This window comes from Solea senegalensis, linkage group LG1, assembly GCF_019176455.1.
Source record: "Solea senegalensis isolate Sse05_10M linkage group LG1, IFAPA_SoseM_1, whole genome shotgun sequence".
NCBI classification, from domain to species: Eukaryota; Metazoa; Chordata; class Actinopteri; order Pleuronectiformes; family Soleidae; genus Solea; species Solea senegalensis.
In genome coordinates, this window is record NC_058021.1 from 15,121,627 (window position 1) to 15,149,459 (window position 27,833).

At 40.5% G+C, this 27,833-nt stretch overlaps 1 protein-coding gene across 1 annotated transcript in view; it reads right to left on the reverse strand.

Annotated features, from left to right (window-relative positions):
* LOC122777467 (voltage-dependent R-type calcium channel subunit alpha-1E-like) overlaps positions 1-27,063 on the reverse strand; it is a 49,790-nt gene extending 22,727 nt beyond the window's left edge. The window contains 14 exon segments of the mRNA XM_044038746.1: positions 89-201; positions 575-687; positions 806-1,015; positions 1,102-1,173; positions 1,984-2,037; positions 3,338-3,453; positions 3,549-3,652; positions 3,730-3,920; positions 7,092-7,250; positions 7,561-7,664; positions 16,268-16,407; positions 17,078-17,183; positions 21,341-21,604; positions 27,036-27,063. Of these exon segments, the coding sequence (XP_043894681.1) occupies positions 89-201; positions 575-687; positions 806-1,015; positions 1,102-1,173; positions 1,984-2,037; positions 3,338-3,453; positions 3,549-3,652; positions 3,730-3,920; positions 7,092-7,250; positions 7,561-7,664; positions 16,268-16,407; positions 17,078-17,183; positions 21,341-21,603 (1,745 nt within the window). The 5' untranslated portion in view covers position 21,604; positions 27,036-27,063.
* Between the last annotated feature and the right edge of the window lie 770 nt (positions 27,064-27,833).

A 27,833-nucleotide genomic window follows, 5' to 3' on the forward strand; every position in this document is an offset into this window, starting at 1 on the left:
ACGCTTTTTGTGTCTTTTTTCACCAATTATCTACAAAAATGTACACAATGATATAGTATGGTCTCAAAATTATAGTTGTCACACTTACTTTGTGATCTTAAAAATCCTCAGAAGTCTCAGAGCCCGTAGAACACTGATACCAAACGACATGCCAGGTCTGAAGAAACCCCAAACCACCTCAAAGATGCTGCCAACAATAACCTGTAAAACATAATTAAAGCACTGGTGGAAGTGGCCAAATTAAAAGGACTAGCACCATCTCATTAACACTGGCTGGAGGATATAATGTTACACCTTGAGCAAAACCACTCAGCTAGGAGGTTGACATCATGTTTTAAGAGGACTCAACCCCATTTTTCACTTTCTTTTGTTGAGCTGTGCTTCATTTTCCCTAACTGTAGGACTAAAATCTTTTTATGCCTCACCAATTCAAACAGCACTGAGATATGATAAGGGCATTTACATCCTTAGAATAAAATAAAAACAGAGAAGAGGAGAAATAATTGTATGACATATCACAAATCCTCACATTCTTATATGAAAGATAACTAGTTTGAGAGATGAAGGACCTCACCCCACAGTCGAAGCAGTTGAAAGATGAATGAAAGTAGAGCCGGAAACCCAGACCATACATTTTCAAAAACATCTCAGCCAAAAACAGCCCCAGGAAAACAAACTCTGCATAGTCTGGTGGTTGTAAAACAACAAAAAAAAAGGGAGAATGATCGAGGCAGCACTCCATTTATCAGACATGAAATTTTAGCATCAAACCACAAAGAACAATCTAAGAACGTGAAGCACCCACAGAGGAAGATGGTCAGCCAGTCGGGCTGGTTGTGGTGGACGATGGCCACACAGATGGTGTTCAGAGCCACCAGACTGAGCACCATCAGGTAGAAAGTATCTGTCTTCACCATGCGGCGGATGGAGATGCGTAACATGCGCTCTTTGCGACGCAGGTAGGCAGCAGGGCCGCGGCGGCCGCTGCGGAAGTTCATCCTTGATCGCGACATGTCTGAGCAAAGAGAAAGGTAATAAGGTGTAGTCAAACAAAGATGGAATATACAATAAAGGCAAATCATTTTACATTGATTCACTTACTGTCTATATACTTCGCGTCATCCCCGGGTGCTCCTCTTCTTGCACCAGTCTTCTTACTCCCTCTCTTTAACACTAAAAAGATGATGAGCAAAATTAAGTTTAAAAAATATACAGTATCTGCAAGTATACGTACAAAAATCATGAAATTAACAGATGCTTATGTAATGGAAAATTGGCTAGTTTAACCATCAAATACCTTTTTACTTTACCTTTTATAATTTGTGCTTGGATTCAGACAATATCTCTTTTTTGATATCAGTGCCAGTTTGAACCAGCTCTACACAATTGTGTTTCCTTCCTTCAAGGACAGAAGATAAACACACCCTTCGTTGTCTCACAGGACTATAATAGAAAGATGTCTCTGCACAGACTCCTTGTCATTCTCTCCTACAGATTGTGTGTGTTCTGTGTGACAGTTTGTCCTCTTTCACAAAGATTAAACTCATAAAAGAGAAAAGAATTTCCAAAAACACACTGCTAAATACAGCTGTCTTAGAAGACTTCAAAAGGTCTCATTTACAGATAATTGGCCAAGTTATTGCAAGACTTCTTAGTTACCATTTATTAGCGGTTATTATTAGGATGATTATTATTGTTTTTTTTGGTCTGTTTCACCATTGAGACTCAATAATATGACATTGATATACCGTACTCTTAAGCATTGTTGCCATGGTTACTTTCAGTCTAATATATTCCATTGTGCACAATAATTCATTGAAGAGTTGTCACATAGATGAGACATTTTGTTTGTAGGACTAAAATGTTATTAGATATGTGTGTCTTTCTGTGGTACAACCTCTGCGAAAGGAATTTTAGATACAGTTATAAATAGCAGTGTTACAGATACAGGTGTTAGCTGTAGGTGTGAAGGTGTGAACTCACCATCCAACGGTGATCTCCCTGAATTTTTATTCTCCTCTGCAAGCATCACCTCCTCTGTAATGAAATGGAACTAGAAGTTACTGTATACACAGGCTTATACTACTGTGTGTTGTTTTTTATTAAGGGCAACATTTTAAATAATCAGACATGGAAATATACATGTCAGTGCAGCTTTTTATTTTTAATTCACATTCGTTTACAAGAGCTGAGGCCAAACTGATGTAAGGACTTCATGCTCTGGAGGCCAGTGTGACCTTCTTCACGGAAAGAGCTCTTCTTCTCTCACTATCTATCTTTCTATCTCTCTCCCTTCCCACACTCTCCCACATCTGTGCACATTAACTATGCACGGCACTTAGCGCTCTCTCACATACATGCATGAAAACACATGGAAATGTGAGTGTGCAGATTTACTGTACATGTGCACACATTTAAGTCAGTGAGTCAGTGTCACCTTTTCCTCACCCTCTGCCGATGTGGGAGTCTAGAGATGTAGATTCCCGTGTGTGTGCGTGCGTAGTATCCGTCTCACAATGTGGAACATAATTGAAAAGATGGATATTTTGGGAAATATGTTCATACACCTTTCTTTGTAGAGTCAGTACAGAATCCGTTACCACAAACAGCTTAGCATAAAGACTAAAAATGGGGGGGAAACAGCTAACCTGGCTCTGTCCACATTGTGTATTAAAGCTGCAGTTTGTACATTTTGATGGTGTTTTTGATTAGTGTTATGATTCTGCCTCTGTTCGGTCTTCATGAACAGAAAGGATGTAACGTTATTTGTATCCTCCATCTGAAAACTGGCTCTGTCAAGCAATACTATCAGACCTATCTGAGGGAGCATTTGTGTGTATGCACCAGCAGTGCAGGAACAGGCAGGGACACAAAGTACACACAGTGAGTTTAGGGTCACACGGTTGTAGTGGCTGGTCTGACCAAGGGGCTTTCTGCATGTAGTTTGCATGTTCTGCCTGTGTGCACATACGTTTTCTCCTGGTTTCTCCCACAGTCTATAAACATGTAAAAGTTAATTGGACCCTGTGTCAGTTGGGATTGGCTCCAGTGGCTCCCACAATCCTCATTTGGAGGATAAATTGGTAGACAATGAATGAATGAATGAATGAGTTTACTAAAAACACAAATTGTTTTAATTGTTTGTATGTGATTACCTCAAGCCCATTGTGTTTGTTATAACTTGTGATTTGGATGAAGAACAGATCACTCTTTACGACATATTCACAGAATATTTGTTCTAGTCACTGTAAATAACAAATCCTGCCTGTATATATCTGCATGCAGCTAAAAAACAAGTTTGTCTCTAAATATGTAAAAATGTTCTGCTGCCCAGTACCTGCCCTGTCTATCCAGGCACGGTAGCCGTTCAGTTCTCTTTCCACTTGCTGTTGGCGGCGAAGCTTCATGAAGGCCCGCCGGTTTTCCACCCTCTCTCTCTCCTTGGCAAATTCTCTGAAGACGAGAGCATGAAAATAGCTTTTGTTTTCCAGAAAACAGGACGAAACATACAGCATATATGTACATAATATGGGAAAAGTGTTACGCACCCAGACAAGACTCCCAACACCAGGTTCAGGACAAAGAATGAGCCAATGATGATGAGAGGAATAAAGTATATCCAGTTCCATGTGGCACCCAAGGCATCATTGGTCTGGAATCCACAACAATCACTAATTGATTATAGTAATCAGTGTGATTTTGTTGTTGTGTTGAATAGTTAATGCTCACATTGTATAGAACAGCTGTCCATCCCTCCATGGTGATACACTGGAAGACCGTGAGCACAGCAAACAGGATGTTGTCAAACTGCGTGATGCCGTCATTGGGCCCGATCCAAGTGTCGTTGCAGTCGTACCTCTCCGGACACTTCCTCACTCCACATGCAAAAGCCAGTTCTGACGAGTCAACAGTCTCATTTTCTACAAAAAAAAAAGAGGCATGTAATAAATGTTACAGTCTTCTGGTGATGTACTGTATGCTTAATATCGAGACTAATGTGTATTATTCTGGGTGCCAAGGTTCACCGCCAACGACTGACCCATCCCATTCCATATTAATTAAATCAGCTCCATACGCAGAATCTACACTACAAGCTGCCATGCTGTATGTGGTATACATTAACTCCTCACACCCCAGTTATGTCCTGTCTAATCAAACCATCTGGTATCAATCACAACACGAAAATCAATCCCTAATGTTGAATCCTTAAAGGAATCAGACATTTTTGAGAAATACACTTATTTTCGTTACCTTGTGAGACTAAGCTGAAAAAAGTGATATACTGTAAGTGTCATTTCAAATAGGAAGCTAATGCGATCTTGTTTGATTAAAACTTAACATGTTTGGTGAAAACCAAAAGTCAACAGTTTGCCTTTGAGAGGATTTCATTAACCCTAAGTGCCAACGTGGCACGGATCCGTGCCGCAGGTGGTAAATTGCCCCTTTGTCTATCATGGAAAGGATTTTCTGTCTTAAACGTGATTTATGGTTTTTGTGGTTTTTAGACACTGTTACAATTACATTTTTGTAACATTAAGTGTAAAGCTTAATGTTTTTTAAAGCTTTTGTGTATGTGATCAGTTGTTCTCAGTAAGGTAAATAAATTAAATAAAATACATTTTTTATAACCTATATTCTTATAACCTATGTATATATATATACATATATATATATATATATATATATATATATATATATATATATATATATATATATACATAAATAAATATAAATATAAATGTAAATAAAATATAAATATATACATTTTAACATAGTAATGGGAAAATGCAGCCTAAATGCTCTGTGTTCTAAGGGTTAATAACCAAAGAACCAAAGTATCCAGTGGGTGGATTGTGTTGCCTTAGTACAGAGCCAGGTGCTAAGCAAAGCCAACCTTCTGCTGTCGTCAATCTATTTTCAATGTATGTATTCACATGAGAGTGAGAGGATTCCTGACAGTGCATAGAATTATTGTCTGTGTTTGTTATGTACTTGTCCATTCCGTATTGGATGAACTGACATATTTAAAGCCTCCACCACGTCACATAACATATCTTACATTCTTAAATGTTTGAGCTTTACTCTACAGACTAATGTATATGTGGTTAGTAAATTGGGGCTAAGTCATACTCTACATGTCCATGTGTGTGCAGAACTTTTCTAGAGGTCTGGTGAGCTTTTTTCCTTTGGTCACAAGAGACAACAAAGACGAGGCTTACCACTGAAACTTGCTCGAGGTTATATAAGGAAATCTGCCAGTAACCCACACATGTACAAGTCAGCGCTCAAAGAATATGTGGATATACAAATGTGGGCAACTTCCTGGTGAGAAATCTCCACTTGTCATCACCCACTGGGTTTTTACTTCTTTGGTTCCGGTTTTCCTCTTTTATTTTGAAGTTTCTCCTTGTGTTCACGTTGTTAAGTTTCACTTCCTGTCCTGTCTTCCCTCCTAATGTGTTTCACCTGTGTCTCATTAGTTGCACCTGTGCTTGATTGGCCCTGCCTCTCCCCACTGTCTTCAAGGTATTTTTTTCTGATTGTGTTTAACTTTTGAACACTTTTCCAACCAGCATTTGGGTCCTTAATGTTTTTAAAACATAACACCACTACTGAAATGAAGTATGAGATTGAGAAAGTGGATGCGTGAAATGCTAGTATGAACAAAACCATGGAATTACAAAGGGCTCTCCACGGACACAGAATGTGGTAAGTTTGACCCAGCCCTTGTTTTATTAGGATCCACCTAATGCATTGCAGCTACTATTCTCTATTGGGGCTACAAGAAAACACTATATTATACAATGATCACAGATAAGACAACACACACAAGCTACTTGTAATTAATGTTGAATAATTAGTTAGCATTCATTGATTGACTTTGATCTTCATGAAAAATGTCTTTTAACTGCATGTCTGGTGGCATGTTGGTGTAAATCTCTAGTTCTGTGATCTTGTCTTGTGTAACAGCCAAACTGCTGGGGCAACAGCCAATATGTGATAGTATTAAAGCCTGAATTACTATTGTAATAGATTTTTTAGTCTGAAAACTCTTTCAATTTTCCATCTTAACAATGGGAAGGTGGAGATGTTGGTGAAGGCTCTCAGACATCCATGTCATAATGTTTTTCAGTAGTTAGCTGTGGGCAACTCGACTTATTTGAGTTAAGTTGAATACGTTTCACCTCTCATCCAAGTGGCTGATACCGGTCTAGAGAGTCGTTAAGTTGAACAATGCAGATCGTTCACCTCTCGAGAGTTTCAGGTTGTTGGTTTCACCTACTATTTTGTGGGTGTTGGACTTAACTGCTGTGTTTGCTTGTTTGTTTTGGAAGAGAGCTCAGGACAGCATTGCAGGTGGCTGATAGTTGGTGTCTTAGTCCACCTCCTGAGTGATGGTTTCTCCAGGTTAACAAAGATGGCTTCCCTTCACTCCTCTTTCAAACCGTCTGTCTTCCCTGGCCAGATTGTGAACATACTTATCCTCAAAAGAGTGAATCCTTGTCCTTGAGATGTAGGTGGATGGATGTTTTTTCTGTACTCACAGTAATTCTAAGTTTCAGTTATAAGAGCATAACTTGAGTCCTAACTAGCCCTAACATTTGTAAACCAAATGTGGTGCAGTTGAACCTGAACAAAGGTTGTATACACAGATTTAATGTAAAGAGAACAAAGGAGTGTAATAATCTGAAGGAGATCCTTTAAATTTTAAAGATTTTGGGGGACCTTAACAGAAATCTGGTATTTCAGCTTTACATGCTGTCAACTTATTCAGGTTTTGAATCACAATCCATCTTCCTGTTGTTCCGGGGCGACGGCAGTAAATACCATGGCGTGGCATGTGATTACAGAGTAGTTGTTGACTAATTAAGCCAGGAGCAACTCTAATGATACATCTGAGCTCACAGCTGCTGTAAAGTGTGGAAGGTTTCACTTCCTCAAAGACAAACATTTACCCCTTCTGTTTGAGATCATATATTTGATGTAGCTGAAGGCAAATCAGTTATGGTAGGTATGCTTTATGTCTGGTTGATGGTCTGCCCTCTTCGCGTTACAAGAGGAAGAGACTGTTGTGTGGCTGTGGATCGTACCGAGAATGTCGGCAGATGGCAGGCAGGTGTGGTGAAGCTTCCCGCTGTAGAACTCCAGACCAATGATGGCAAACATGAGGATGGCGAAGAACAACAAAAGGCCAATCTGGAGCAGCGGGATCATGGCTTTCATGATGGACTTCAGCACAATCTGGAGGCCTATAAAAGATGCCCCGTTAAAGACTTACAAAACAATAACATGATCAAATTCTTGACTATCCATTTCTGGTTCAAAGGTCCTGAGATGATCATGATGATTAACAACAACGAAGCGACACTGTGTCTGAACACTGTGGGAACACAGAGTAAATAGGGCTTTTTTACATCACTGACTCATCTGAAATGCCAGCACTGATGACGAGGGAAAACATCTAAATATAAGGAGGAGAATGACTAATGGTTGTGTGCCGCAATATATCAGTTTGTTTGACCTTGACAGTGCCACACAAGAGGACAGTATATGACTCACTGGGGATCCCAGAGACAAGTTTGAGAGGTCTCAGCACTCGAACAGCCCTCAGCGTCCGAAGGTCAACTGGGATGTTCATGTGGGCACCAGCAGTGGCCAGGATCCTGGTGGAGAACACACACACAAACACATACAGTACAGCATAGTTGATTTTAGGTTTGACACTGTAATGCGAAAAGAAAAAGACATAGAGAAAATGCATCATGGACATGTAAAATAGGCTAAATCTGGTGCAAAGCCTCTTGTATATGCTTTGTAAATTAAATAACAAACACAGGAGAAATGATGCAACTCAAGAACAGTTGTAGGGAAGAATTGTTATTTTTATTTAATTTTGAGTGCCAGTGTTTACTATCCAGAAGAAGATACAGTAGTTGATACCAACCAAAGATTTCGACATTGACGTCTGTGTAATATGCTATTAATTTCCATACAATACTGTGCAATGTGAGGGTCTGTGCAATACTGAGATTAGTTATGTTATGTCTTTCCTATTTAATGTAACTGTGTGGTATTTAGTGACTGTGATGTATGCAGCGTTATACCCCAAAACACCCAAACCAAATTTCCCCATGGGGACAATAAAGTGTATTCTATCATATAATTATAACGTGATCACAGTCAGTTGTGCACCCAGTATGCAGCACGACATACTGTATTTATTTAGTACACCAGACTTACATGGTGAGAGACTAAGAATGCACACTGAATTCACCTGGCAGGCATCTCTACTCACATCTGCCCACGCTCATATTGATGTCCCTCCACCTACACACAAACCCTGAAAAACAGCATCCGGATCAACCAACAAGCAATCGTTTATACCAACGATCACCAGACATCCCATTTTTTACAGCAACGGCGAAAACATAATTGTGTTATTTCCGCTCAAGCAAGGATAACAAATTTCAAGTGTGACACAATAATTCCCCATAAAAGAGACAATTTTCATTTACATTTTTCCATCGAAATCAGCCAAGTCAATTTGGTGACCCACACCACTAATGCTTTCACCGATGAGAGGGTCAGCATCCACAGCCGTGTAATGTTTAAAGTGATCTGTAAAAATGATCCTGAAAGTCAAAATTAGGTTCCACCTCTCTCCCTCTTTTACATGCACAGCGCTATGAAATATACAAACTCATAAAATCTTTGGATGGCATTGGGAAGTGTGAGTGTGTGTGTGTGTGTGTGTGTGTGAGCGGGGAGGTATTAAGCACACGGCAGAAACTCAAGTGTGAGCCCACGCAGAATCTCTCCTGAAAGCAGTGGGAGGGAGCGAGGCAAAGAGAGCGAGTGAATGAGTGAGGTCATATTCAAGCAGATTCATGCAGATAAACCTGAAAAATGCTGTTCAAAGTGCTGAAAGCTCAGCGTCCAACGCGACATGTTCACGTCTTGCTTCTGCACACAAGCGACCGCACAGGCAGAGGTGGAGCAGCATAACATCAAAGTAAATGATGTGAAATAATACATACTAATGAACACAGACAAAGCATTTAGTTATTCTGTGGCAGTGAGTGATTCTTTTCCTGTTCCACCTCCTCCCTCTCCTGCCACAGTGATTGCAGGCCACTCCCAGATGACACGTTACACCTGTTCCTCATTATCTCAGCTCAGTATAAAGGCTCCACTCACCAGATCTACTTGTTAGTTGACATGCAAGCCTCCTAGCATTCTGTCTCCTTGGGTTCTCTAGTAGTTTACCTTCTTAGTTATTTGTTCTTTCTTAAATCCTGTCATTCTGAAACTTTTGCCTCATCTGACTGACTCCTGATTTGCCACAGTAATCAGTTGATTTTTGCCCTTTTATATACTTTTTTAGGGCAAAGGAGTAAAGGCTCTTTCACCATGTGTCCTGAGTCTTTTCTAATAAGTGACTGAGAGAAAGACTGACTGTCAGACAAAGAGATGACAGAGTGGAGGCGCGGCAGTGACAGTCTGTGACAGTGGAAATGCTCTTAAAATCAAACACACACACAAACAAAAACTCAAGTCGGCACTTTGAGCACAGCAATTCATTGGGGGCTCCGTCAACATGAAAGAAAATATACTGTCTGCTTGTGGAAGGGCATGAATCATCCCTAAACACATTGTGATAGTTTTCTTCAGTTCTCCAGCATAGATGCCATATGCACTATAAAATAAATATAATTAATTCCTAAATAATAGGCTGGCAAATTTACAGAGGCATTTTGGGAACAAAACCTTCCGCTGGGCAATTTTGACAGCAGTAAGAAGATGCAGTGACCATAAATAAAGATAAAGACCATAAAGGATATCCTAAAATATAAAGAGTTACAACTATACATCAAAACAGTAAGATTTAGTAAGGATTAGACAAATATTATAAGAAATGCATATAATGCTAACGTCGCATGCCAATACCATACAGTAGAGTGGGTGTTTATATGAGGTTCTACAGGGTTAAATGTAAACCTGCAGTAACTTCATATCAAATTCAGTCATTTTTGTAAAGAGTGCAAATGTAGAGCAACTACACAGTTTTAATGATAAAACCTGATTAAAGGGCAGTTTCACCCATTTTTTCCCACTTGGTCAAATGAAGAATAAACTTAAAAACATTACGATGCTGCTGTGTTTGTTTAATTCACATATTTTTTCAGATCTTTTACTCATAAAACTTGACAGGAACGCACTAAACAGCAGAGTAGGGCTTTTATTTTCTTTGAAGGAAGTGACTTTGACGTTGACTTTTTGTCAATCGTAACTTCCTCTGTTGTTGTGTGAATGAGACATGTATCTCAGTTCCACTGTCTGATGACCGAATAACACATTTATCTCTGGAAATTAGTATGAAAAAAAGAAAGAAAGAAAAGGTATATTTTTTGGGTGAAGTGGCCCTTTAAGTAAAGCATGACATTGAGTCAGAAATAGTCTTAACATAGAGCGTTTTCATGTCTTTATCGCCTCTAAATATGCATATTTCCCTTTTGATTATTCTTGTTTTATTATTATTTAAAAGAAACTGCCTCGTGTGAATCATTCTGTCTAGCTACATTTGCCATGCCGTGTTTATCCACATTATGCCAAACACCTGACAAATAATCCAGTTTTGTGGGAGTAAAATGTAATTTTAAAGAATTCACCCTGACGGCCAGAAAAATATAACAAGCCCATAGCAATACTGTTATCATCACTTCAGCACAGCTATTAGTAAAATAACAAAACAAACATGAAATAACTGCACATAGTGTCACTCCACTGACTAAACTCTGTAACAATCCAGCCCGGATTTGATGCTCATAGTGAGAGGCTCATCTCTTCCTCATTGGCTTTTTAAGTGAAGCACTGTTGCACAGTATTGTGCCAAACTGGCTGAGGAGAGGGTGAATTCATTACATGCATCAAATGCAGCCTCTCCCACACACCTCCACCTACACAAAGAACACCACCAAAAACTACAGTAATCAGCAGCATCATATTGCTCACATTTCAGCACCCGCTCTGCATATGGTAATACACGGCTAAATCAACATCAACATAACGCATTAACAAATTAATGCTTTTGACTTAAATTGAGAAAAACACAAACAATGCATCTAATGGTCGCATCAATAACGTTCTGGTGATTTGGGACTGCACAAAAAGGCATTTGCTCATTAGAATAAATGGCTGGTTGTATGTTTTCCCAAAGAAAACCCACCTGGGACCATGGGCTATTGTTTATTCCACTCAATTATACAAGCAATAGGAAGCTAGTAAAACTGCAGCTGTCCTCCATGCACAAAACACTGTTGTGATGAGATTTTGTTCATATCTTAATTCCTGAAGTCGATGAAACATTTGGAAAATTGCATTTGTAATTTAACTATCAGTTTTGTTGGTTTGGTGCAATGGGTTTTCCATGCAATCAAGGCAGATGAAAGGGGCTCAAAACTTCCAGGGCCACCATGCCATCCCTTTGCAGCCCTTTCTGGGCTTTCATTTGTCGCCACGGTTCAAACGCAGCACCACATCGGTGCTCACTGTGGTCTTGGATCGCGCTGCATAAGCCTTTTTTTCTTGGCAGTAGCTTTCCCAAAATATGTTGTTCGTTTGCAACCAACACCTGCTGTTGGGACTTTTTCTGCCATAACTTTGCTGCAACTGTCTCGTTGGATTTAGCAAGCTAGCATAAGCTGTGGTGTTTTCTTATGAGCATGCACGATTACTGCATGAAGAAGAGTACACAATCTGATTATTCAGTTTGGACCGTTCAAAATGATTGGATGGTGTTTGTACAGGCCTAATTTTTTTTTGTGACAATGCATTAATTAATTGGTTACAATCATGTACAAATGTGCAAAAATGCTCCAGAAAATGATCTCATGCCCTATCTTTAGGACCATCTATCACAATAGCACTATGTTAATCAGCTTTAAGGAAACAGCCAGGCTATAAATCCCATCCAGCTATGTAGCTTCCATACTCTTCACTCTAAGCTTGGTCACTTTCATAGTCAGCTGATGAGTGTTCTTTGATTTCTGACGGTACATGTGTGAGTCAAGTGGCAAAATCAAAATTTATTTTGTCAATAGTTTGCTCACATGGTACATATACTGTTGTATGTACACAAAATGTAGGACTTCATATATACTAGGACTGTGTTGTTAAAGTCAAGCATACAGTAGGAGGAGGTGTAACAGTTGTCTAATGTGCAGTGTTTGTGCACAGTACTTGAAGGTGATTTTCATGCAATAAAGAATGCAGAGGAGGCGCGACACTTCTGTAAAATGTTTGTTTTTTTACCTCATGGCCACTTAAAGTTAATCTGGCCGCAGCCACATTCACATTTAATGTTACAGACATTGGCATCTTTGTGCCAGATGGCAAATGAATCACTCCCGACTCCCACCCAGTTGTATTATTCATTCTGTCTAAAGAGCAACCATTTTAGTAAAGTATCACACTTTGCAGAGGGACAGCGCACTGACTGAGGCGAAAAGGGAAAGGTGATATCCTTCACGCAACATGGGAAACTAACACACACGCACACACACATGCAGAGACTGAGCGGGCACAGCTGGGTTCTGCCATATCTAACAACATGAGGGCAACGGGATCTCCAGCGGTAACATGTGCCTTATTAATGGAATAACGAGTACACACTCATGCTCAAGTCATTTGAGAGACATTTTATTGCCAGTCAAAGCATCAGATCCACCTGTACCAATCTGTTTGCCCCGGGATATAATTGACCATTTTAGGAATCCCACTAATTACTTTAGTTTGTGGATGAGTTGTTCTAGCAGGGGTCTTTTTTGCTACACACTCTAAACTCAGATTAAGAATTTTAATTGAGCTCAGTGTCCCAGCAGATTTGCTGTTAGCGATTCATTAATATGATATGGAATGAATGCCGCCAGCGCTGGCCCAGTGGCCTCGATTTCATTCCCAACTGGCCCTGATGACACATATGTGTTTTCTTTTAAGTCTGACTTACTTGTACTGAGCCACCAAGTGAGAGGGACTCTGTCTGTCTGTCTGTGTGTGTGTTTGTATATGTGTGTGTGAGAGTGTGTGTGAGAGAGAGAGAGAGAGAGGGTAGGAGAGATTGGGAAAGTAACATATGTGTGACCAGAAAATATGTCAGATTGAAGGCAGGAAACCAGGTCATCAGTTACCATTTCCAGCTGTGGCTGGAATTGGGTGAGTTGATCTTTGGGCTGCACGGTGATGTCTTTTAGTGCATTTTTATAAAAGTCGGTGACAAGACTGATGTAGAAAGACTTCAAGTTTCAACAGCTGAGCTTAGAGAAGCAACAAAAAAGCCACATTTTGAGTTTTGGTGCACACATTGTCAATGCCTGGTCTTTCATTATTAACCACTGACATAAACAATTTAAAATATTTACCAATGTCTTTTTGTGCTAAATGTGCATGAAATAACGACTACAACACAAGCCACAGCTAACCAGCAATTAGCTCTGTGGACTTCATCAAAAATGTTGCCCTACTTTCCATTAACATCCAGTGTATAATATTTACTTTGGCTAACATTGAATATTCTTCCCCTTAGGTATATTTGTGTATATACCTATGGGTAATACCTAAGTGTATGATAACTTTTATATTTACTTTTGAGGGCTACTTGTTGCTACAGCAGCCTGAACTGCACAAACTAGCCCAAGTATGGATTTCACGTTTTGAAATGGAAGCTAATTATGCAAACAAGGAGGGCTGACATATTTTCTGGTATGCAAAGGCCACCATAGTTCTTTGACACTTTGAAAGGTGAGCGGTGAGCAATCTGCAGTCACACCTTTTTAGATGTCACTAATCCTTGCACAGAGGACATTCTCTGTCAATGACTAACCTTTTTTATAGGGACAGTGATTGGGTTGTTTCATGAAATTTGATTGCCTGACAAAATGTTTTACAGGTTGCATCCTGGAGATGTTTCCGGAATAATTCTGTTTTTGTGGAAATTTAGTGGTGATCTGGGAACAGCAAAGATGCTCAGCGTTTAGTGCGGCTATTAAGTGTGTGTCCTTTTTTATGTAACAGGCAAATCGAGAAAGTGCAAGACAGAAAGAAAAATAAGAGAAATACAGATTGAGGGAAAGATGTGGGTGTCAGGTTAAAATGAGATGTCAACATGCCAACAGCAATCTTCCGGAATACTGAAAACTGTGCATGTAGCCAAACACCACACCAGCATTCAACAATTCATAATTTATGCATAAACAATCCACTTAATCTAATCTCACAGGGAACAAAAGAACAAAAACAATTTTTTTTTTCCTTTTTTATATTATTTTCTCCATCTCTTCACCCCTCCCTGTTTCCTGTCTTTCTCTTTACCATGCGTCCATTCTCTCTTTGCATAACATCTCTCACGCTGCATTCACATTTAACTCACAGAGGTCCTGGAGGCGAACTGAGGCAGGTTTTAGACACAACTGCCAATCCACTTATCCACCCACCTATTACTGACTGCAGAGCCTGACTGTGCCATGGAAACACACATTTTTCTGCATTTATGTTTTCTCTGCCCGTGCATACACGCGGCGTGTAAATGCACACGCTCGTATTGAAGGGAATCGCATCAGGGTATCAACAATAACGTCCACCCGGCAAGGACAGCCATCGCTAACCATGTTTCAATAATGTCAGACATGAGGTAGAACACGCAGGAAATAAAAATCCTCTCAGCTGCATGCATGGCGGAATACTGATAAGCGTCGACACAAGGAGAGTCGCATGCATGAATGCACCAACATAACTTGACAATCAGTGTCTGAAATTAATCATTTGGTTCACTGGTCACAGCCTGGTAAAGTGAAAATGAAAACTGTCTAATTGCTGAACATTCATTTAAAACTTTTGCTTTTTTTCTCTCTCATACACTCAGTCAAGTTTGTAATTCATCACGGAGTTCAACCAAATTCAAAATGAAAATAGGACTATTGGAGGCATGCGTCACATACACATACACATTCACACTGTTTTATATTAAAAGGCTATTTTGCTGACCTTTTGACTACAGCTAACAACTTATATTTCTCATGTGGGCAGTGTGACACTGTTACCAAAAGGCTGACAGTACTTGTTTATTTTTGTGGTCAACAAATAGTATAATGAATCCATCCTGCTAATGAGCCTCTGAGCCACAGAGCTCGGTTGTTGTCCAAAAACACATTAAAAGCAAACTAATGAGCCACATTGTTGTACTGGGTGACATGTCCCTTCGTTATCTTGAGCATGAGCACCGTGGTTTATTTTTGACTCGGTGCCATGCGCTGCACACCGTAGAACACACACGAGTGCCATCTGTGTATTAGTCCGTGCTTGAAAATAGTCTGACTATTAGTCCTGCTTGCTGGACATTGATGGTAATCACAGTTCAATAACAGAGCTTAAGGTGAAACAACATTGCATTTTGAGTCCATGTAATTTTCTGTTTTCCTGTCACCGATGTGTCGTTACATCAGTGACATTACGTTATTGTCATAATTGTGATCATGCTTGTGCCCACCTGAAGAATAAACATCTAATATCCGCATGATTTAAGTCATGTATTTGGACTCTACCAACTCCAGTGAGGAATATCTGGCTCTTAAACTTCTAAATACATCACTACGTTCGCCTGCAAGTCTTTAACTGTGTCTGTCAGCGGTTTGAGGCTGTGTAGGTATAGTGTCCTTTTTTTTTCTATGTCACATCTGTGCATTTGGAGAAAAGCTTTAACCCTTTACCGGGCAAGGAACAGGAGTATCTTAGAATCACGTGGATTTTCACCCAGCCAATCAGCAGAGATTGTGACATTTGGGCCAATCATCGGAGGCCTGTAACACTACTCTTGTAAGCTCAAGTATGATTAAGCTACTTCTGACAAATGTAATATCAAAACTGTGGAGAAATAAGGTGCTAGAACTAATCAAGTCATAGCTTTTCAAATTATATTACCTCTGGTAATATAATTATATTTTTCCATAAGTGACTGATCCAGGTTGAGGTGGATTTCATTTACATTAATTAACTGATCTACTGGGTATCTGGGTACTAAGTTTATCAATCGCAAATGATCAAAAATTATTCAGAGATTATATGATGGACTGTTCTCAAGAAACGCCAACTCATTTCTATTTTCGGCTAAAAACGTTATGGATGTTAAGGTGTCATTTTAAAGTTGTCAGACACACACACACACACACACACACACAGTGGACTGTTGTTATGGAGACTGGCAGATGTCACTCACCCACTAAGCACAACTATAAAGTCCATGACATTCCAGCCGTTCCTCAGGTAAGAACCTTTATGGAGAACAAAACCAAGGGCCACCAGCTTGATCCCCGCCTCAAAGCAGAAGATCCCAATAAAGTATGGCTCTGTCTTCTCCTGTGGGGAATAATAGAGCACAAGGAAATGTATGAGTAATAATAAAGCAACAGGTTGTCAGCGTCTCGAGGCTTCGAAACAGGACTTTGTTTTACAATTGGAGGACTACCTTAATTTTTATATAGTCTATGCTCTGTAGGGACAAGAAGCTGAGGTGAGCAAACTATTATAAATAGCCTATATCATATCTCACTATAGGGTTTTTTTTTTTCCATAAAATTCAATATTTGCAGACCAGTCATTATAAACTAGGTCAGGACCAACAGGTGCATTGCAAGAGATTTTTGGGGGTCACCAAATAAACTTACAGAATTTTAGGATTTTTGTGTGGATATATTTAAAAATGCATGTTTATCCTCATCTTATCTTATTTGTTTTCAATATCATGCATGAAATTACTTCCATTATCTCTTGCACACATTCACTCTTGTCACAGTTTAACTTGATAGTCATTTTTATGACCCTAAATAAACAGTTGGGGGAGGGGAAACCGATATATATTCCTTATCCGAATCGTCATGGCTGCGTGCACAGCAGGGGTGAAAAACACATAGACCCAATGTCATGGCAGGTTATATTTGAGGGGAAAGAGTGATGGAAGACACATTTAATGAGGTCATTTCTCTGGAACATGTGTTGTGAGTTAACAAAGCCCAGATTATGTCCTCACCAGTCTTTTTGCCATGGGGGTCTTGTCCTCTCCAGGGAGGTGCTGCTCCAGCGCCAGGACGACACAGTTGGCGGTGATGGTGGCCAGGATCATGTACTCAAATGGTGTAAAGACCACAAAGTTAAGGAGGTTTCTTTCATCAGAACACAAGTGACACGTAAATCAAACAAATTAGGATGAACTGTAACGGCGACAGTATCTCAAAAATCAAGACAATATACCATGCATGGATACATGCAGTAGTTCTATATGATATAACATGCGTACAAGATATTTATGTCCAACACAGTCACTGTATTTTATGTACATATACTGCATATCTATGAAATCTTTAAAATAAATGTGTCTGTGGTGCAGTGGAGGGGGATAAAAAGTCTAAATGCATGGATGATTGCATGACAAATGATTTGTAGCATGGCTTGTATTCTCTGCTATACTGGAAGCAGTCTTTTAGAGAGATAGCAGTATCCATGGCAACCTGCTTTTAAAAGTGCTTTTCATGAAAAGAAAAAGAGCAGGTGAGGGAGGGAGAGAGTAAATTGAGCAAGAGAAGTCACCTTGGCCTGACACAGACTTCCTCTGAACTCCTGTCAGCATCCACAGCTCACAAAACAACATACCTTACGATACATACGCGGCGATATCCAACAGTTTCCTTGTTTTTCTTTTTTCCTTGAGAAAAACACAATGTTGACATGTCTCTTTGCTATTAAAGATAAGCAGCAAAGGTTTATGCTTGAACTCGGATTTGAATGTAAAGTTTCACAAATCAGGTTTTTTGAGATGATCTTGTCTAATGCTCAGGAAATCAAACGGGCAACAAATATAAGGTTATTTTTGGTAAATACATTATATAGAAAGGCTTGAACACCAAGTTTAAACAGAATTGTAATCAACTGCGGATTATTACAAACAGAGGACCCGTCCATTCCACCCTTCCTTTCCAAAGCACATCAGGGAATTACAGTGGCCTTTAGTTAAAAAAATGTATTTATTTTTTTCTTTTTTGTTAACACAGAAAGCTTCTGTGCTGCCTGGGCTGCTATAACCATGGCAGCGCAAAACGGAAGCCTCTATACACATAAAAGCCTATTCTAAGGCTAAGAAAACAATTTTTTATTAACTATACTGATGAGTAGAACATTAAATTTTGGACCATAAACCACGCCTAAATGTTACACAGTGGACACAATGGAGTACAAAGTTTTGGGCCATATAAAGTTTTTACTGTATTGCTTAAAATCCTCTTCACAACCCGATTGTAACCAATTAATTAATGCATTGTCACGGTAACCTGTAAAAACACCTTCCAATCATACTGAGCAGCCCGAACTGGATTGTGATGATTTACCCTCACATCATCATATTTGGGAGGCAGTATTTTTGAGTGTCTCGTGGTGAGAGAGGGTGCACCACGGTCATATGTCTCTCTCTCTGTCTTTCTCAGTCCAACTGGACAAGGCAGATAGCTCAGTTACAGCTCAATGTCTCTTCACAGTAGAGATGTTGCCACCGTTGCCATGTGCTCTCTTTGTACAGTAAATAATATCAAAAACAATACAGTGTGAATGAGAACTGCTGCATGTAAACAATCGTGTCCTGAGAGAGACTTCATTTCTGCTTTGGAGACTCACAAAACTGCATAATGAGATCAAATCTGCAATCCATGTTTTAGAGACGCTGGGCTGATTAATAAATAGAGCAACAGAAGAATAACTAGGACAATTTGAATCAATGAATCAGTTGTGTCAGACAGTTTTCTGTGTGTTCACTGACACGTGCCTGCGTAGACACCACATGTGGCTACATACATGTGATTATACTGTCCCAACACAGGTCTGTGCTGTGACTTTCAGGCTCTTGGAGTTCCCATGAGGGAGCTGCCCGTTGTTATTAATTTTCCTGCTATGAGTGAAATGGGGTCACTGACTCACAGAGGAGAGCTCAGATAGAGCCCTCTGGGACACTGTCTCACATTGAACGGTCCACACTCCTGCCATTGCTGTTCCTGTCTACACTGGAACAACTATCTGTTACCATGCATACAGGTGATTGAGCACGTTGCTGACCATTTACTATAAAAATGACATACAATGCTCTTTAAGCATCGTCCACACCGTGCTATCGACTATCGTCTGTTTTAATCACATCTACATTTGAATGAAGCTCCAAAGTGAAAATGGAATGTTTAAAATAACCCAATTAATTTAGGTGTGTTTCCAATTTGTCCCACTATTTTCTTTTTTCCTGTCCAAATTCAAATTCAAGTAAATATTATTGCTTTGAATTTGTTTTTCTCTTGCCATCTCAGAACACAAACACTAACTGCAAATCTCAGGGTCTCACACAGTCAATACTCTGACATGTGTTGCTTTTACAGCCCACGAACCACCACTGTACTACTGGCCAGCTCTCTCCCACATACTTCTGCCTCTATAATACCGACAGCCACATTACCGCGCTACCAGTGTGGCCAGCTAGTCTTGACCAACACAGCCCCACTCCCACACACCCACAGAGCCTGTGGTTAGATAACAGTGGGAGACTGGCACACTGCTTTGGAGGGGGTGTAAGACAGGAGGAGCAGTGGGTAGATATGGCAACTGAGTGATGTTGTTGAAGTGATTACGCCATGAAAACAGTAAAACATGCACACAGTATACCAGGAAATCACTTAACATGCAAACCAGTGAATAAAGTAATTAAAAATGGACGAGCATGCTGATTAGTGTTTCTCAGTATAGCCGTGTTAAGATATTGTGTCGCCCGGCGGCAACAGCAACATTGCACTAGTAAATCAAGATGTCCGCAATTAAGTTGGAGTATGAGTAATAAAACAAACAGGCGTGCACTGCATGTTTCAGAAGAGAATTCCTCTGCTTAACTCTCTTATGACCATCAATATAATGAGGCTGCCTGGATTTATATTGATTTTATGGCTGTAGAATTGTCAAAAAGTGTTCAACGACCGAGTGATTCAGCCCCTTTCTGCTGCGTTTTCCAAGATTACTTTTACTTTCGATATCTGGATGTTATTCAAATGTTTAGGAATAAGCTGACAAACGTGCAACGCGCTGGTGAACCTCGTCTGTGATTGGACGGTCATTCCGCGGAAATCCTGAGGGCTACCGTAATGACAGCGATGACGGGATGGTAACAGAAGGAGTAAAAACCCGGTCATCTGGCTGCTTGATGGAATAAATGCTTCCTGGCTCTACACATACAAAAGCTCTCTCAGTCACGTCTGATAGTATTGCTTGACATTTTCAGATGTCATTGTCTATATTTTGAGATGGAGGACGCAGCATACAAATAATGTCACTCCTCCTTAAAGACCAAACAGTGGCAAAAAAATAATAATATCACCAAAGATTACACTGCAGCTTTAAGTAAACAATAGCGCTATTGATTTGTAATAAGGGAAAGTGGTTTCATGGTATATGCCTGCAATATATACTTCTGCTGCAATAAAATGCTTTCCTTGTCATATTATCTTAGATCTGCAGAAGTTCAATGGATAGACATAAAGTGTTGGCTGCTGCAGCAGGAAGCAGAGAAGTGTTGCCTGGTGGATCTGAACCGACACCTACTCATGGCCAGGTTCATATTTCAATGAGCACTAAGGCAGCAGAGATGTGCCCACATACCTCCCCCACAGCAGTGAGCACTGGTGCTTCTAATGATCACCACATGCTAACTTTCTGTCTTCTGCCAGCACTGGGTCACATGGGAGAGCCCACAGATGAATCAAATGCAGGTTTTAAGCAATTATGAAGAGGTTAAATTAAGCTAAGCAGAGAAATCAATTAGAGATGGGACAGCTATACCTGCACAAGAAATCATGTGGCCAGTTATTACAAATCATACAAACGGTGTGAGTACTTTTTAGAAAATGCTGCAGGGCTGGGCGGTCATTCAATAACAATTATCGCAATACAATTTATCATCCAGTATCAGTAAGACAAATGTTTAATACGCTGTAATGTCCATGCCTTGTGCAAACACGTGAGATGTTGTCAAAACTTTCACTCTGCAGCCAGAATGTAAATCTTTATCTGAAATTTATCGCGATAATTATTGACATTGGCTTGTATGAAACTTTTTTTTTTTAAATCGTTGCAGCTCATATACACGCTGCCTGTCGCTGTCCATGGTGCTGAACTCACATCTGAACATTCCCTCTGGAACAAAAGTAGCCTATCATTTAAAAAGGCACAAAACAACTTAACACAATGACTCTTAACGCTCTTTATGGAAGGATATGGCCATTCAATGATCCTCCTTGCGTATTTCCTGATGCAGTTGTCCTCTGCGAATATGAAGAGCGACCTGTTGACGGTGAGGCAGTTCTGCCGATGGGGGACGGGGTTGTACAGAGCCATTGTCCGGGCCCGCTGCGCCTTGGCTTGTTTCATGGAAGCGGTCAGTGCCGCCGCCGCCTGGTCCTGCGCGTCCCCACTGGGCTCCAGGTCCCCGTCCCCGGAGTCCACCGTGCTGGGAACGGACTCGTCTCCAAACCGAGCCATTCTAAAAAAAAAAAAAGAGGTGAGGAGACGCTCGGCTTAGAGTATTTCACCACTGCAGAGTGACTTCTAACAAAGAGGAAACGTGCAGTGGAGCTGTGCGGGGAATGGTCCACCTTCAATCCGCGGACAGCTTTTCAAGCACCAAGATTCCACCCAAAAAAGTTGCCGATTCCTATCACTCCATATCCACAGGAGAAAACCACATCATTCAGCACACAGACTGCAAAACACTCGGCATCTCTGTCATCCCATCGGTTTAACAGCGCGTAATGGACAACTTTTAATTTGAGCGCGTCTCTTAACTCAGGCTACAGATGAGGACAAAAATCCACCGAGGTTTTCTCCCCTACGTTTCAATTTCTGACAAATCTGACAAACCGGCAGCAGCGTGACAAACTATTGCGCGCTCATCAGATGGAGATATCCGAGGAAAGAGTTGGTAAAGTTTACGCATTTTCTGGATCCATTCAACTTGATATTTAGAAGAAGAAAAAGGCTCTCATTCAAACGAAGCCCGTTCAACCAACGCCTGAACTTCCTCTCTGTGGAAAGTGTAGCAAGAGACTCGCGTGAATCGTACACTCTTATCTCCTGCAGGAAAAATGATCACGCATAAGCAGTGGCAGTCCCCTCCCGCAGTATTACATTACATGTTGGCAATTTTCAAAATGCATCTGAATGAAAGCTGCTGGAGAGGAGGGACATATATTTTTGTTTCCATAGCAATTACAGTTTGCTGGGTACGAACAAAAACGTTTATTTAAAAGAAAGAAAAAAAGCCGAGCCTATATACAGTAGGCTGTGTGGGTATGTGGCTCAAAAAACAATTATATAAAGATGTTTGTGGGAAGAGAAGGGGGAGTAAAATATATGTATCGCTAAATTATAAAGGCTGAGAAATGTGCAACAAGTATGTGGTTATGAGACAAGCGAGTCGAATATATTATAGAAGAAACGTATAGAGGAGCTCTTATATGAGTGACTCATTTGCAACACTATATATCATAGTCACGAAACATCCCCATTTATTGTATTATCACTAATTGAGGCATGCACATACTATAAAAAACATTTGAAAGTAGGCCATTGTTCTAATATTGGAGTGAAAGGAGTAAAAATAGAGCATGAAATAGATCGTATAGTGCTGCTCCCTTTTAGAGGGAGAGGGAAAGAAAGCAGGGTCTTTTTCACACTCAGTGCCACAAGTGAGACCTCATTAGGCAACTGGGCCCTCTCGCTCCATCTGCTGCTCTCTCCCTTCCCCACTGTTTCCTGAGGATGACCACTTCAGCCCCCACAGACATGATATTCTTCAGCCTTGTTTTTTTCTTTTCTTTTTTTTAATGCCCAAAGCTGCTGCTTGTCACAAATAAAAAATCAACAACATCATCAGTCCACGCAGAAATGACCTATAATGGGGACTGGGACTGATAGACCTTACTAATGCAGGTATGACACAGACTAGCAGGAGGTGAGAGCTCAGATGGGGGATTGTGAAAGCAATCCAAGAGAGAGTGACAATTTTATGCCTTGGCAAACAAGTCAAAATCTCAGGGAGATGAAAAAAGCCATTTAACAGGATCTATGAATAAGTCCCATGTGAGCTCTTCTGCTCTCTGGCATAACTCTGTTACTTTCTTCTTCCTAATGTGCATAAAGAATGAATAATAGGAGAGCAACGGAAGACTATCATCACCTATTGAGTGGACGATGTAAAAATAGCAGCATGATTAAATCAGCATGTAATATGCAGAGTTTAATGAGAGTTAATGTACTTGTACTGTAAGTATCTGTGCGGTGTATTAAAAATATTGCACATTCAGTCTCACATAAGTACTCTAACAAGAAAAAGTAATCTACTTGTATGTTGCCCGATGACAATATTGTTCCATCTCCGCAAACAGTAGGCTACGTGTGTGTGTGTGTGCGTGTGTGTGTGTCTTGAGCTCTCTCTTTGCTGTTGTTTCCATAGCGACATAGCTCTCTTGCATTCCTGCTCAGTTCTTTTCATTTCTGCCAACAAAAGCCATGTTGCACAATGGAGCAACCTCTTCCTACAGAAATATGTTTCTCCCATCGTGCATGTTCACACACACACACACACACACAGACATAAACACACAAGGTCAACACACAGGTCTACACAGAGGAGATGAACTGGCTGCTTTACAGCACCGTTGCTACACGGATGATCCATGCTGCTGCACGCTGCACAGATGACCAGGTGTAGTCTCATTTAGGAGTGTTTGCTTTTGTTGTTCTGCTTTTGTTCAAAGCCTACTCACTCAAATGTGGCTCTAAATAGCTGTTAGTATAAAAGCAGCAGAGAGACTCGTGTGAAACTTTGAATGAGCCTGAGCGGAAAGAGCAGTCCTCAGGTGAGTAGTATATAAGGGAAGCACTTTTAGTAGAAACACACATATTTGTGTCTATAGTTTAGGAAGCGAAAAAAAAACAAACATAATCAGAAATACCATATTGGAAGCGGGCGCAGGTGACATGCACTGTGAGTTAAAACGTTAATGGGTGTACTTGGAGCCAGAACTCTGAAGAGCATTTATATAATTGTAGACAGGCTTTCACCCAACACTGACTCGAGTGGTTTTAGCATTTTATTTTCCTCTCTGTTCCCTAGCAACAGACATCCTCTAGTACTGAGTTATGTCAGTTTGATTCGACCAATAACTGCTGCTTATATAGCGCGGCAGATTGATGCCGGCTCACCTTGAAACATTCGTTTCAGAGCAAACAGGGCATCATTTGTAAGCGCCATCAAATTTCTAAATGTTGACTATCAATACATGACCTCAAAAAGGAAGTTTGAGAGTAGGGTGGGAAAACACAGACAAATTTGTACTCAAATTTATTCAATTACAATATGTGAATTTCTCATTTCTGAACAGCCCCCTACAGTCAAATAAATGTGATTAAGATTCAGTTATCTTGATAAATCCTGTTTAGTATTTTGTAAGCAAGCTAAACTGTTTCCATACTCTAACACCTGCCTCCCTGCTGCTTCTACTTTGGTTCCCTAGCATCCCCTAATGGACAAACAAGCACAATGCATGTACAGTACTCTGAAATCAATGTTTTCCCCATTCAAGGTCCTCGTTTTCATATTATTAGACTATTGCTCATTCTGACAACATTTGCATGTTGCAAATAAAAAAAAAAATACAACAACTCTGGCATCTATTCACTTCAGTGTGTTTCTGTACATGTGAGGAAAGATATGGAAAACAGGAGAGGACGTCATTAAAGTGGACATGGTGTGGGTGGAAGAGGAGGAGGAGGAGGAGGTACAAAAGGGTATAGAGGAATCAGAGGATGGGGGGTGGCTCGTTGGTGGGTGGAGGGTCATGGTGATGGAGTACCACTCCACATTCAAGTGGAGGGAAGCAGGTAATCAGAGTGATGTGGCTCCTAAGTTCAAAGGTTCACAAACAAGCACCATCAGCTTCACCATTAATAACGCAATCCAGCGTCTGATTTCACTAAACCACAGTCAATAATGATGAACAGACATGAGCGATGGAAACAAAACAAACAAATAAAAAAACAGATCAGCTGATGATGCATGACAGCAACAGGATCTGATTCATTGGTGGAAGTGGAACTATCACCGCTTGCAACAAAGGCATTGGCATATTACGAGTGTGTATCTAAGCAACAAAACAACAATTAGAAGTTGTTTCACACAATCACTGGCCATCATTCTGGACCCTTGAGTTTTCGGTACTCTACACTAAATTCATATTGCACCCACTGATCAACATTGGATTGGTGGTCGTAACACCAACAAAGACAAGGAAGGACATTGCTAACAAGTTGAATGTGAATGTAAAATTGGAGCTTTTCAAAGAAAATGAATTCATTGCGTTCTTCCTTTTCTTTCAGCTTCTCCCTTTAGGGGTCGCCACGCCTCTCCCTTGTGTCTCAGTTCCTCCTGCCTGGCAGCTCCATCTTCAACATCCTTTGTCCAATATAATCACTTTCCTCCTCCTCCTCCTCTGCACGTGACCAAACCATCTCAACCGTGACTCTCTTACTTTATTTCCAAACCGTTAAACCTGAGCTGTCCCTCAAATATGCACATTTTAATCATTTCAACTCAATACATTTATATCACCTATAAAAAAAATCCACAATGTGAATTATATTTGTTTAAACGAGCAGACTCAAAGTAACATGCATCTCACGTGTAGGATCTTCATCCTGTCACACGACTAAAACAGTTGTTTTTTTATCAAGCAATTCCGCTTAAGTTTAATCACAGACAGACACTATCTTCCTCACTGGCTAGTACTTCACTTCAGATTTTTGCCATTTCACAATGTAATAGCTGTATAAGGTGCATTACAATGCAATACTTAATTACATTACAGAACTGAAAGCACAGCAGTGTGGATCACATACACAAAGTACGAGAGTGTATTTTGATTCAAATCAGGCAAGATCAAAGTACCTTGTCACTGCAATTCTACGCACCTGTCTCTGAAAGTATGCCTTTGTTTTTTTGATTAAACTTTGTGTAAAAAAAATTTTTTTTTACACAAAAATTTTTTTTTGTAATCTGTCTCTATAACAGACTGGATTTAAAAATGGATCCAGTTGCGAAACAAACTGCCGTTCTGAAGCCTCAAGATTTTGCTTAGTGACCAGTGTCCTGCTTCAACCCGGAGGTTCACTGATGTCACCTGCAAGCAGCCTCCTACTGGAAGACACCAGCTGTCAATCACTCTGGGGTCCACTCATATGTGTGGTGTTATTAAAGAAGACCTGGAACTAACAATCAAGAACATTAACTCCTCAGTAAAATGTGTACTACAGTATAAATCAAGTGATTAGGTGGTTCACTTTCCCTAGACCTCCAGGCAATCTGAGTTATATTTGCAAGTCGCCCCCTGGTGGCTAACTGCTACTTCTGTCCTACTTCCTAGGCTTCACTTTACAAATTTTTATATCCAGTCTATGGTCAATAACAAAAACATCTATCAGACAGACACTGGATCCAACATATCAACAAAAAATGTATTCTGGGTCTAAAGAAGGAAATGCACAGACATGCGTTTGGCCACGTTCCATTTCCAGTCCATCCCTCCTGTTATTATGCATGCTTTACTGCAGGTCTTACTGAGACACATACATGGAACAGTGCCATCATCTCTGATTACAACTGTGCCTTTTGTGTAAAAATGGCCGGCAGGTTGACAGAAATAAACAATTTTTAAATGAAAATGACATCTCTGACTTCCCAGGATGCTTCTGGAATGGACCCAGAAGGCAGGTTGAAAAGTTATACTGCACATGTACAGCGCAGTATATGTGCACTCTTTCACCCTCACACTTTCATCCTCCCCCACAGAGATTAAGCATCTTTACAAGTACAATTTAAAAGGACTCCGTCGCCTCTGAATCTCTTTTATACTTACTCCCACTCTTTCCTGCGGGCCTGAGGCGTGCTCTGAATTTTGTGAGCCTGGTGGGCCATGATGATGTCCTTCTGCTCCACAAGTCCCCCGCGCCTCCGCAGCATGCAGTGGGGGCTCAGAGACCCCGAACCCTGGTCAGATGAGCCCTCTTCCTGACCGTAAGGCACATCGAAGCTGGCTGCTCGCGGGGGGAGCACCAGGTAGTCAGGGACAGTGTGAGGAACCTGAAGAGAACATGAGCGAGTTCCCTGAGTGAGGCCGTGACGGGCTGTGGGACTGGGTTTCTTCCAGGCCTCCGGCTCTGGGAGAGACAGAGTGGACTGGATGTGTGTCTCCGCTGCAGAGTGGAGGCTGTGAGCTGGTGTGAGGCAGAGGGACTGGTCTGAACTGGTGAGCATCTCGACGGATTTTTGAGGTTGCCGGTTTCAGCATACTGCTGCAAATGGAACAAAGAAAATAGGAGACACTTAAAAGATACCAAGACAATAATGCACTATATGCTGCTCATAAAACATTCATTTCATCTATATAAGCCTCTGTCAGTGTGGCTGAGTCCTGCTCCAGATTCAAATATCTCAACAACCTTTGAATGGACTGCCCTGAACTTCAGACATAGATGACTTTTTCAAAGGTGTTGAGTTATAATCTATTTTTCTTGAAATTGTGTGCAGACATCCGTCATCACCGTGTGATTAATTTACCTGTCACTCGTAATTCCATGAATTTAGCCTTTGTAGAAAGACCAAGTTAAAAAGTCCACTGGTAGTCATGTTGTTACAGTTACCTTTTTAAAAAGGA